This window comes from Macaca nemestrina, chromosome 4, assembly GCF_043159975.1.
Source record: "Macaca nemestrina isolate mMacNem1 chromosome 4, mMacNem.hap1, whole genome shotgun sequence".
NCBI lineage: Eukaryota > Metazoa > Chordata > Mammalia > Primates > Cercopithecidae > Macaca > Macaca nemestrina.
The window spans coordinates 180,083,528-180,097,663 of record NC_092128.1 but is presented as its reverse complement, the minus strand read 5'-3'; the positions used below and the strand labels follow the sequence as shown (position 1 = coordinate 180,097,663).

At 36.6% G+C, this 14,136-nt stretch overlaps 1 protein-coding gene across 1 annotated transcript in view; it reads right to left on the bottom strand.

The window, feature by feature from the left end:
• Positions 1-1,278, bottom strand: part of LOC105472652 (tetratricopeptide repeat domain 3) — a 105,110-nt gene extending 103,832 nt beyond the window's left edge. Inside the window, exons 1-3 of the mRNA XM_011726087.3 lie at positions 1,124-1,278; positions 635-677; positions 167-317 (exon numbers count right to left, since the gene is read on the bottom strand). Coding sequence (XP_011724389.2) covers positions 167-317; positions 635-677; positions 1,124-1,267 — 338 coding nt within the window. The 5' untranslated portion in view covers positions 1,268-1,278. The remainder of the gene's footprint in view (positions 1-166; positions 318-634; positions 678-1,123) is intronic.
• Positions 1,279-14,136: the final 12,858 nt, after the last annotated feature.

The window sequence follows — 14,136 nt, the reverse complement described above, 5'->3', positions numbered from 1 at the left end:
TATTCATTCATATCCAAATCTCAAGCTTTGTTTTTTCCACCCTATTAGACAAAAGTTGAGCAGCATACAAGAATAAGACATAAGTCTTCCAGTGAACTTGCATTCCTTGTATTGGGTAACATGCTTACCACTGCCCATACAAAATGAGTAACATATAGTAACTTACTTGGCGTCCACACAGGGATGCAATCGTGATATTACAGAACTGTTTTGATGTTGAAACAGAAGTGGCCAGAAGATGTTTATTTTAATGGCATCACAATAATCTTGCAGGACAGAAATTGGTTTACTACACCATATACTGCAGATGTCAAATTCTTAATTTAAAAAAAAGTTTAAAATTAATGTTTGTGCCTCATTTTTTAATGAATCAACACTGTTAATAGTAAAAAGGCAAAAATGGATATGGAGAGGGAAGAAATGAATGAAGTATTTTAGCCTGTTAAATGTTAAGAATATTTAAGTGCTGGCTAAAACTCTATTTTAACAAAGAAAAGTTCTGACTTCTAGTGAAAAACTAGTAAGAATACATGTTTAAAAGGCATAGAAATCTGTTGTATTGTTATGACAGGATGGGTGGACCTCCCTTTATAGTATTTCCATATATTAACATTAAAAATACCAATGTACTCACCTAAATTCCTCTCACTTTGGATATAATCTTTATATTGCATACCCTAAAAAGAAGAAAATTATTTTTATTTGTGTCTAATAAAATGGAAAAGTACAGTTCTTGATTTTTGATCTAAGGATTACCAGAACTAACCAAAGAACTTTCAGTGGACATTTATTTATATTATAGCTTCAAACACATCTTCAGCCAATGAGGCTTAATTTGAGACCCTTTTTACAGTATTTCCTGAGTTTGCTTCTATGGCTCTCCCCAAGAGCTTTTCTAATTCCCTGTCAGAAAACCACCTTTTGCCACCACTTGTCTTCTGGCATTCCACAATCTTATTTTTGAGCCAGTGCTTACTTTCCCTTCTCAAATCAACTTTTCAACAGCATGTGTACCTCCCTGTCAAAATGCACATACCACAAAAACATCTTTACTCAGAGAGCCCTAAACCAGAAAACCTTCAGTACACAATGTCAAAAATGAAAAATTAGCAAACCTACTTACCACCCCATCACAGTAAAGCTGAGTCACACGAACATAATCATTGCTCATAAATTCAGCAGCAAAGACACAATCGTCCACGTCAGGGCAATCTTCTAACAAGGCATAATCTGTCACAGTGAAATCTCCCTCAGCAAAATTGTCCATGATGCACAAGTCTAAGGAGACAACACAAACTCAAGTCAGTAATTAAATCATTTGAGATGACAGAAGAAAGTTTTCCTGGCTTCTATGGTATATTAGAAAAATACTTGGAACCTATGTCCCAAGGAAATAACTTCTACCAGAACACTGAGCTCCGAAAGATTCTCGTCCCCATTCTGCTGACTTTTCCCCTGACTCTCTCCAGATAATTTAATCTATTTCTTCCTTTCCTTAGGTTCACATATTCACCATCTCTACTCTAAGTTAATCTGTTTACATGTCTCCTTTAAATGGAGGATCACTAAGGGCATCTTATTTATCTCTGTATGTGCCTAGCACATGGTAAGCTCTCAAATAAGTGTTTGCTGAATGAAGAAAAGACATCTTCCCCTTGCTGCACTTGTACCCTACCTGCTTTTACTGCATTCTGTGAAATGCGCCATTTCATCATACACAAACTGTTATATTCTCAACCTCAACTAAATCCTGACTCCGCTGAGAACTTTCCTATCAACTGCTCATATTTTCCTACTCATCTCGCAGTGTGTTTCTATCTTGGGCAAAGGAGTAGGGCAAAGGAGTGGTACAGGGGAAGTCTGCCAATCTCCTAACTCCTCAAGGCAGCATCCAGACCTTCCATCCTCCTATCGACTGCTGCTTCTAACGCTCTCACAACTACTGCAATACACAATCAGCACTGCTAAACTGCAAAAAGGAAAAAACCCTCACATTATCAAAAGCCATGTTTTAAAAACACTTATTTCAATGGGGGACCAAGGGGGTTAGTGCTGAAGTTTCAGACTAAGGGTTTTTTTTTTTTTTCCTGAAGAAACTTTAATAATAAGGATTTTTATAGTTATCAGAGAATAGCTACATAGGCTAAACATCACTGAAAAATGCACCATTTTATTACTTCTAGCTCTTGCTCATATAATGGCTTTCTTTTCCTATCATCGCCAGCACATCATTAACACTATTCCTTGTACCTCTCACTTCACCATTATTATCCTACTATTGTTAGGATAAACCAAGTTTCTTCTTTCCAAAGCAAGACCACCACCAGTCCTTGAAATACAAATCTATGTATTTAATCAATCCATCTCATGATGTCCAAATTGCTGTATGAAAACTTCACAATCTCACAAGTGAAGAATAATAACAATCTTCCTAGCAAATTATTTGTACTATGTGTCACACACTGTACCAAATGTTTTACATGCATAATTTCACTAATCCTCAAGCAGTTCTTCTTAGCAGGCACAATTATCATCATCTCCACAGTAAAGATGGGAAAACGCTCACTTAAGTAATTTGCTCATGTCACCAAGCTAGGAAGGATTCAAATCCAGTCTTTAGTTGCCATAGCTTCTGTTCTCAAACACTCTCTTTTACTACATCTACTTTTCCTGTCATTGTCACCCATTTATCTCTTGGTTACTGTAATGTTTCAAGATCACTGGCAACTAGTTCACAGTGTTTTTCTCTTTCCTCCAAGTTCTGACATCATCCCAGCCACATCGAGGTCCATGCACACAATATTCTAGCCTTGTAGTTTAACAACTTCAACTAACATGAACTTCACTGCCTACCTCGCTAGGCTCTCCCACCCAAGAGTGACACCTCAGATCACTACCTGGGTCAAAACCAGTTGTAAAACTTTTTATTAACTCCTCTCTGATCATAGCCAAGAGTCATTATGGCTCATGTCTTCCTGATTTCCTACCACAGCCATTCTTCAACTTCATCAAGAACTCTTCATTTTTCACCCATCTGAATCCTCCTTCTCATTCACTTTCGGTCTCCTACGAATTGGTTTCCACTTCAACCTTTCAAGGGAAACTGCTTTCATGAAGATCACTAATGACCTTCCACAAAAGACTGCTTATCTATAATGTCTAGAACCTGACCTATTTTGCATGAATATTTCTAGAGTTTAAAAAAATTTAACTCTAAAAGTGAACCATGACCAGAAAACATAAGATACTGGATGGAGAACCCAAACTATAGCACATGATGTGAGGTATATGCTAAACTCACTTGTCTTACAAATTTTTTTGGCATAAAATACAGAAAGAGCCAAGAACTGTCACAGCCCACACATCATGGCGTCAATTACAATACAATTAATGCGCTCATACCTGGCAGACTGATACTGGTCATTCAAGTCTGGCAAATCTCACTGGTAACACACACAGCACCAATTGTACCGTAATTACGACACTGGGGTAAATTTTATTTTCTATTTTTTGTTTGTTTGTTTGAGACGGAGTCTCACTCTGTCACCCAGGCTGGAATGCACTGGCACGATCTCGGCTCACTGCAACCTCCACTTCCCGGGTTCAAGCGATTTTCCTGCCTCAGCCTCCCAAGTAGCTGGGATTATAGGCGCCCACCACCACGCCCGGCTAATTTTTGTATTTTTAGCAGAGACAGGATTTCACCATATTGGCCAGGCTGGTCTTGAACTCCTAACCTTGTGATCCACCAGCCTCGGCCTGCCAAAGTGCTGGGATTACAGGCGTAAGCCACCACACCCGGCCTTGTATTTTAACTAGAGAGGCAATGTGACAAAGTGGTTAAGAACATGGACTCTGTAGCCAAGACTCTCGGCTTGAATCCTGGCTCTCTTGTTTCCTTGGGTGTGTGATCTTGGGCAAGTTACTTAACCTCTCTGTGCTGCTTCTGTGTTTCCTCGCATATCAAATGGGGATAACGATATTACCTACCTGATCAATCAGTTAATACATGTTAAGTGCTTTGAAGAGTACCAGGTATATGGGAAATGCTATAAATACCAGCTATTATTAACATTAACGTTAGATGAGTATTTTTAAAATCCACTGTTTGGATGCTTCCAGCTAAATAGTCTACCTTAATTGCTAAATCCAAAGAGCACTTTTCAGCTTACAACTTACTTGACACTGTGGACCACTTCCTCCTCAGAACTCTTCATTTGGACTCCAAAGACCATCTTCTCCTGGTTTTCCTCCTATTCGTCTGGCTGCTCTTCCTCAGTTTCCTTCATGGGCTCTTCTTCTCCATTCCCCGCCACCCAATGTCAACTCTCTTTTCTTCTCACTCTTACTCTCTCCTTGGGTGAATTTATCCACCACACCCATGACTTAACACAGCACTTTCTGAACTTGCATCGTTTGCATAGCTTCACCATGATTTTTGCCATTTCCATGTATCACATATACTTTTAGTTAGTATTTCCCTTTTATTGAGCTCGCTTGGCCTAAGTGATGATGTCCATGATTATCAAAGGTTAGATGTGCAAGTTATGTTTCTCATACACATTAAATTCCTATCTATTAAAATTTTTTCAAGTGCTTATCTATGTACCCAGTTTAAATTATCTCATATGCACTACAGTAAGCAATGGCTTCCAAACTTCCAAATGCTGAAGACTCCCAGATCCTTCCAGGCGAGGTTGTATCTTTTGACTTCTAGACCCTACTAGAACTACAACAGGATCTTAACCAAGATGTCCCACAAGCCCCTCCGAATCAGTAAGTTCAAAAACAAACATCTTTTCCTCAAAAACAAACATATGAAACCAAGTTCTTTCCTCTTTCTGTATGTTGTTTATCAGTTAATTGTTCCACATGCCATTTTACTACCCAAACCTAAACCCTGGGAGTCAACCTAGTCTCCTCATTCTCCTTCAACATTTCTGTCCAACTGACCACAAACTCTTGTCATTTCTGCTTCCCTAAGAAATCTAAAATTAGCACACAAATACTTCTTCATGCCCAGTGCCACTGCCTTCACTGTTTCTCCTCTGCACTAATTTAACAAGCAGTCTCCTAACTGGTCAGGCTTGCCTTCAATCTTGGCACCCTCTAAAACTCTGATCATGTCACTGTACTGCTTAAAACCATGCAACAGCTTCCCTTCAGCTTGAAAATAAAGTCTAACTTCCCTAATATAAGCATAGAAGGCCTTTTGTGATCTTGCTCCTGCTTTTATCCCCAGTCACTCCACAACGCACAACCTAGAAGCCAGTCATACCCCAGTCCTTCCCAAACAAAACTTATTCTGTAACCACCTAATGCTATCAGTTCTTACTACCCAATTCCAGGAAGCATTTCCTGATCTTCCCACTACGATCAAGTTGATTTTTGCACCTCTTCTCTATAAACAAGAGCACCCTACCCATGTCTCTGACAGCAGTTTTCACACTGTTTGACCATCACAGGTTTATCTCTGTAGGGTCACTATGGATCTAGAGGATATACTGTGCAATCCACTTGTCATCTGTACTGCTATTTACTTAATAGTTTTCTTTAGGATAACTCAAATCTTAACTTAGATGCAAACTAGTTTTAATAGAAATGTTGATATCACCAAGAAAGCTTGTTTGGTACCATAAAATTTTTTCTAATACAAACAAAAATATACTACTAAAATTAAATATTAAAATAAAGAGCTTCTGACCCCATCAGTTATGGTGAACTAGGCACTCTGGGGGAATGTACTATTGGGAGGAAAAAGGTAGATCCTAGATTTAAAAAAAAAAAAAAAAATACTTTTTGGATGATTTTGCTGAGACCATAGAAATAGGGGAACATCTGAAGCCACCCTCTCCATGCAAAAGCAACAAACCTTGAGCTAGAAATTAAACTTGGCTACAGTTTAGTGCTACAAGTGGTGGTACCAAGAGCAGTAGTAGGATCAGGACACTGAGCTCTGGGCTAGAAGCAAAACGTAGGAACTTAAAAGTGATGCCACCTAAACTTCCTAGCTCCCAGACAAAGCCGACAGAAATGCTTTCAGAAAGAGAGCATCCCCAAATTAGACTCTCAAGATTCCCACAAAGATCAAACAGAAGTTCGTAATCAATGATCACCAAACACATGAGGTGACAGCTACATTGAGGGAGAGACAACAGAAGAAAAAAAAAAGGCAATTAAGTTTAGACATCCCCCTCCCCAAGGATATCAGACATTGGGAATGTCTGATATAGTCTACAGAATAGCTATAGAGTCATAAAAATCAGCATATAACATGAGAATGTGAAGAATGACTGAGCATATCAAAAAAGAACCAAGCAGAACTTTTAGAAATTAAAAACGTAATCGTTAAAAGAAAAAAAAAAGATGGGATGGGTTCTAACCCATCCCAAAAAGATCCTAACAGAGGATATTAGGCACAGTTGAAGAGAAAATTGGTTAACTAAAATATATGCCTTATGAAATTACCCAGCACTGTAAATTCTGGTAAAGAGAAACAAAGAGATAAAAAATATGAAAGACAAAGAATAAATGATCTGGAAACAGTTTAGTGTGTATATATATATCCAGTTAAAGTTCCAGCAGGAGAGAAGAGATTAATGAGACATAATATTTAAAGAATACAGGGCTCAGAAACTTCTAGATCTCATGAAACACAAAATGCAGAATCATGAAACACATGCATCCAAAATAGGATAAATATAATCTCTATCTAGTCTTAGAAGTGAAATGATGTAACACGAAAGACAGAAAATCCAACGTAACTAAAAGAAAAAGGATATTTTCTTCAAAAATGCATAAATAGGCTGGGCGCAGTGGCTCACGCCTGTAATCCCAGCACTTCAGGAGGCTGAGGCGGGCAGATTTTGAGGTCAACAGATCGAGACCATCCTGGCCAACATGGTGAAACTCCATCTCTACTAAAAATACAAAAATTGGCCAGGCGTAGTGGCAGGCGCCAGTAGTCCCACTTACTCGGGAGTCTGAGGCAGGACAATCACTTGAACCCGGGAGGCGGAGGTTGCAGTGAGCCGAGATCGCGCCACTGCACTCCAGCCTGGCAACAGAGAAAGACTCCATCTCAAAAAAAAAAGAAAAAGAAAAAGCATAAATAAAACTGGCAGCACACTTTGCATAAGCAACGGTAGACTAGTATTCCTATCCTACTGACTGAAAAGAAACACCAACCTACAACTGTACATCCATCAAAATGATCTGTCAAGAACAAAGGTAAAATAAAAATACTTTTAGATTTTTTTTAATATCTAAAACTGAGTCAACCACCAACCAAGACACTTGGAACTTACCAATTAAAAGACAGAGGTTGTCGGCCGGGCGCGGTGGCTCAAGCCTGTAATCCCAGCACTTTGGGAGGCCGAGACGGGCGGATCACGAGGTCAGGAGATCGAGACCATCCTGGCTAACACGATGAAACCCCATCTCTACTAAAAAATACAAAAAAATTAGCCAGGCGAGGTGGCGGGCGCCTGTAGTCCCAGCTACTCGGGAGGCTGAGGCAGGAGAATGGTGTAAACCTGGGAGGCAGAGCTTGCAGTGAGCTGAGATCCGGCCACTGCACTCCAGCCTGGGTGACAGAGCGAGACTCCGTCTCAAAAAAAAAAAAAAAAAAAAAGACAGAGGTTGTCAGGTGAGATTAAAAGAAAAATCCAGTAATATGTCCCTTATAAGAGATATTTAAACTGTAAGGACACTTAAAAAAATCAAAGTAAAATGAAGGAAAAGAACATTCCAGGTAAATTAGCACCAAAAGAAAGATGGGATCAGACAAAAAGCCTCTAAGACAAAGAAGCAAACTTAGAGAAGATCACAATATAGTGAAGGTTCGAGCCACTAGGAAAACAATGTTAAGCTTGCACGTAGCTAATAAAAGTCTCAAAATACAGAAGAACAAAAATTGTTAGAACTACAGGAAATCTGTTAGAAACTAGTAATGGCAGGATATTGCAACACATTTCTCTAAGTTAAGATACGATAAACCAAAATTAATAAGGATAAAGACTACCAGAACTACACAAGTAACAAGTTTTACCTAATAGACACTTAACAATTACAGAATACATATTCTTCACAAGAATACACAGAACAGTTCTAATAATTCACTATGTACAAGGCCATAAAGCAAGGGCAAAAAAAAAAAAAAAAAAAAGATGTTAAAAAGATAAAACATTCTCTGGCAACACAATTAAGAAATCAATAATTAAAGGAAAACAACTTAATACAGACACATTTGAAAATTTTACAACGTCTAAGAAACTCATAAGTCAAAGAAAAAATCAAAATAGAAATTTAAAAAATACTTAGATTTGAAAGTTAATGAAAATACTATAAATTAAATTATGTTAGATAAAGCGAAAATGAACTTTGAAGAAGTTTATAGCCTTGCATGCTTATACTAGGAAATAAGAATGTTGAAAATTAATGCTAAGTGTGTAATTTAAGTGAGAAAAATAGTTAAATAACAAACTGAAAGTAAAATGAAATAATAAAAGAGAAAAAAGATCAATGAAATAAAAAACAAATAATAGAACAAATTAGGCCAAAAGTTAATCCTTTGCCAAGATTTAAAAAACGGACAAACTTTTAGTAAGACTGATCAAGAAAGAGAAGTCAGACATAAATAACATTCAAAATGAGAAAAGGGGAACACATACACAAATAAAACAGATATTAAAAACAGAATTAATGCCATACCATGAGCAGTGGCTCACGCCTATAATCCTAGCACTTTGGGAGGCTGAGGTGGGCGGACCACTTGAGGTCAGGAGTTTGTGAGCAGTCTGGCCAACATGGTGAAACTCCGTCTCCACTAAAAATAGAAAAAAATCAGCCAGGCATGGTGGCGCACTCCTGTAATCCCAGCTACTTGGGAGGCTGAGGCAGGAGAATCTCTTGAACCCAGGAGGCAGAGGTTGCAATGAGATGGCACCATTGTACTACTCCATCCTGGGCAACAGACAGAGACTCCATGTCAAAAAAAAAAAAAAAAAAAAAACTATAAACTTCATGTGAAGAACTTAAAAATTATGATAAAAGGACAAATTTCTAAAACTTACCAAAACTGACTAAAAGAAATAGAATACCTGAACAGTCCTATGACTATTCAACTAATTACTACTAAAATTCTATGAAGAAAACATTAGATCCAAATGACCTTATAGTTAAGTTCCACCAAGCTTTTAAGAAACAAATCACTCCAATCCAAACTCTCCCAGGGAACAGAAAAAGAGCAACTACTCTCTAACTCATGGTATAAAGTTAGTGTAACTTTAATACCAAAGTCAGATAAGACAGCCAATAAAGAAAAATGAGAGGTGATTCTAGTCACAAACAGACACAAAAATCTAAATAAAATATGAGCAAATTCAAACTAGTAGTTCATAAAAATACAATCTATAAAGACCAATTTGGGTTTATGTCAAGAAAGAATATAAAAGAAAATGAAGTTTTAAATCTACAAAATGGAATTCATTACATTTAACAGATTAAAGGAGAAAAGACACAAGATATTCTCAACAAGTGCAGAAAAGCAAGTGACAACTGCAAAGACATCCCTAACTTAATCAAAGGTATCTACAAAAATTCATAGCAAATGTAATTCTCAGCGGAGAAATATTCTCCTTAAAATTGAGAACAAGACCTCTATGCCCACTCTAATCGCTTCTAACGAACAACCCTAATCACTTCCATTGAACGTAAGTATAAAGTATGCCAGCACATTTAAGACCAAAAAAATGAATAAATTAAAAGCAAAAATAACTAGAATTAAAGAACTAAAACTGTCACTATTTGCAAGTGATATAATTATCCACACAGAAAACCCAAAGGAATTTCAGAAAAAAAATTAGTAGTAAGTTTATCAAGTGGATGACTAAAGGGTCAATATTTTAAAAAATTCATTAAATTTCTATTTAACAATAAATAAGTTAAAATATTTACTAACAATAAATAAGTTAAAATAGAATCTTTAAGAGTACCACCATTTATAATAGCAACAAAAACAATAACATCAGAATCAACATATAAAAAGTAGATCTCTATGGAGAAAATCATAAAACTACACTAAAACCTTACATAAATAGAGATACATACCATATTCTTAGATAAAAAGGATCAAAATCTTAAAGATTTTGATTCTCCCCCAAACTGATTCAGTTAATTCCAATTAATACCCAAAGGGTTATTCATGTCATGTAACAAGTTAATTATTAAGAACAAATGACCAAAAACAGGTGAGATTAAAGTCCTTCCCAGATACCAAGATTTCAAGTAAAACTATAGTATTAATGATTAAGACAGTGTGGTATGAACACAGAGACAGACAAGGTGACAAGTGACACAGAAAGGCAAGCCAAAAACAGACCCATGCAGGTAGTAACTAAACATGTAAAAGGATGGCACAGCAGATCACTGGTGAACAGAGGGCCAATTCAATACATGGTACGGGGATAATTAGAACCACACAGGAAAAATGAATGTGGATCACTATCTCACAACATACACAAAAATCAATTCCGGATGAATTACGAACTTAATTGCGAAAGATATCATTTTAAAACCTCTAAAAAGAAATAGAGGAATGTCTTTATAAGCCCAAGGCAAGAAAGGTTCCAATTAGATTATGATAAGATTAAGAACTTCTATTCACCAAAATATACCATAAAGAGTAGAAAGACAGGCCACAAACCAGAAGATATTTACAATGCACATAATCAATGTTACCAGTTTATCCTTTTTAAAAGACAACTCATCAGAACAAAGGGTAAAATATATGACTAGATATTTCATAAAAAGGAAACAAAGACAGTTCATAAACATACAAAAGATGCTTAATCTCATTAATAACAAAAAAATGCAAATTAAAACCACAATGCATCATTTCATACCCATTCCATTGGCAAATACTAAGTCTGACAATAACAAGTGTTGGAGAGGTTGTAGATCAACTGTAACTCTTACACACTGTTGATCAAAGTATATAAACAGACAAAACTGCTGGCCAAAGTACAAACTGATACCACCCCTTCAGAAAGCAATCTGACATTATTTTGTAAAGCTGATTATTCATACCTCTTGATCTAGCAATCCCATTTCTAACTAACAGCTTACTATAGTGGTATGGCAGTATTTCTTTCTCTTTTCTTTTGCTTTTGCTGCTGAACAAATTAACATGGTGGTATTCCAACATCCCCCTCCCTTTTTTTTTTTTTTGCTCACCAACCACTAAAAGTGCTTTTTAAAATTACATACCCTTTACCCATTAAGGTGACATTTTAAAAATATCACTATTAGATTAAATAATTGCAAAGGGTGAATTTGACTTTCTAGAATATCACAGTAACATTTTAAAGTAAAACTGATATCTCATTCTTTTAAATGTATAATTATTACCAGCATATGGTTGGCCAAAAAATATACCCTGATAATATAAAAAATGAAACTTTATTGGAAATGTATCTCTTAAGGAAATGGATGGGGAAGTGCCAGGATTAAAAGAGGCTTTCCCTAACACTATAGTGATATTTTAAAGTATCCCTTTGTAGGCCGGGCACAGTGGCTTAAGCCTGTAATCCCAGCACTTTGGGAGGCCAAGTCGGGTAGATCACCTGAGGTCAGGAGTTCAACACGTGCCTAGCCAACATGGTGAAATCCCGTCTCTACTAAAAATACAAAATTAGCTGGGTGTGGTGGTGTGCGCCTGTAATCCCAGCTACTTGGGAGGCTGAGGCAAGAGAATCACTTGAACTTGGGTGGCAGAGGTTGCAGTGAACTGAGATTGTGCCATTAAACTCCAGCCTGGGCAAAAAGAGCAAAACTCCACTCAAAAAAAAAAAAAATTATCCCTTTGTTCTCCCCAAGGGAATTTTCCCACTTAGGGCAGTGCCACAGTAAGATTCCACAAGAACCTGTGGTTTGCCTTTCTTATGTAAAGTGCAACGTCAGAAACATAAGGTGAGAAAGTAGCACTAGCAGGAAGCCGCAGGCATTACCAATTTTAGGAAAGTGTACCTATGGAATGTAATGATCTAGAAACTGATTCATTAACATTATTTGTACCCACACACTTAGCAAATCTTCATTACTACTCTGGGGCTCATATACCCCAGTGTGAAAATTAGAGAAATTCTTACAACTGTGAACCAAAAAGTATGTACAAGAATCTTCATAACAGCAAAACCGAGAAACAACCAAAATGCCCATCAACAGAAGAATGCACACACTGTGTTATATTCACACATGGAATATTACACAGCAGTGAAAATTAATGACTTACATCTATACCCAATATTAGTAACTCAGAAACATAACATCAAGTGAAATAAGCAAGTCCCAGAAAACTATACCCAATATGATTTTTTCCACTCAAAAACAACAGAAACCATATAATACATTTTTGAGGGATGTATACATATCTGATAAAATCATTTTTAAAAACAAGGCATGATATACACAATTCAGGATAGTAGTCACCTCTGGAAGTAAGCACATTCAATATTGGTCATTTTGATAATTAGATTGAGTGGTGAATTCATAGATGTTCATTTTATTGTTTTGCTATACAGCTTGCATATGTTTTACATATATTTTGAATTTATCAAATACTACAATAAAATGGAGAGAAAAGAAAAATTTTTTTAAACATTCATCATATGAAAAAAATACTTATAATTAAATCACCTCATCTGCCACTAAAGAGGTACATATTTAACATATCATGAAAATTCTATCTATACATCAACCATAGGAACTGACATGCATTAGGTATACAATAAATGTTCATTGGAATTACTCTTATGAGAACCAAAGGAGATAAAGACTAAGCCAATTAGCTGCAAGAGATAAATCCATAGGCTGACACAGGGCTACAAAAGAAGCCAAGGTGGCTACGAGCAAATTTAGCAGCAACCAAAAGTCGTAAGGAAGCTGGTCAGTAAAGAGACGGCAAAAATGTAAAGCCTAATAACATATAAAGTGTTAGCAGGATTGTGAGGAAATGGTGTTCTCACTCAACACCAGTGACAGTGAAAATTGGTACAACCACTTCGAGAGCTTCTGTGATATTTGGTTAAGTTGAAGATGCACATAGCCTACAATCCAGCAAATCTACTACTTAGTTGTATTTCCTACAGAAAACTTCCAAATGTGTGCACAAGCAGACAAGTACAAAGATATTTATTGCAGGACTGTTTTTAAGAGTCAAAAACCGAAACAAGTTCAAAGTCTATCAACAGCGGAATGTATAAATAAATATGGTATATTCATACAATGCAATTCTATACCAGCAATTAAAATGAATGAACCAAAGATATCACAGTTATTCAATTTGTTCATATATCAACCTCAAAATATGATGCTGAGCAAAAAAAAAAAAAGCAAGTTGCAAAAAGGCATGTATATTTTAATACCATTAAAGTTTAAAAACAATAGAATATATTGTGTGTGGATTCACCATGATCAAAGTATAAAATATGCAAAGTAAAGATATACACAAACCTCAACGCAGTGGCTATCTCTAGAAAAGGAGGGGAAGGAACTGAGAGCAATTTTATTTCTTTAAAAAAAAATCTGAAGTAAATTTGGCAAAATATTAAATAATCACGTCTGTAAAATCTGAATCACGGATTGGTTAGCTCCCCCCTCTGTATTTGATATTTGAAATATTTCAAAAATTAAAAAAAAAAAGGAAAATTAGACAATAAGAAAATTGGGCAGAACAAAGGCACCAAAACGCAGCCCTTGCGGCAGAGCATGAAACCTTGAGCAAACGGAGCAGTAGCTGGTTCCCTAATGGGTTTGAAGTTTCTTACCCTAGGTATCCTTATAATATATCCCATTTTCCTTAGCATAAATCGCAAATTTCTTGCAACAAAAAAATGTCGTAACTAGAGTCGTAGTTATAAGGAAAACGCTCCCTCCGCAGGAGTAAAATCTGTAAGATTTCTACCTCGTTTCCCTCGCCAGGATGTTGGGCAAAATGGAAAGCGATTTAGGTGAATGCCATAAAATACTCTATAAACCATTAAATATCATCAAGAACGGCTAAGGACAGCATCGCCCAGCAGGCGTGTGCATATATTTTGAAAGGTCTCTGCAACTGAGGGGGTTCTGACGTCCAGG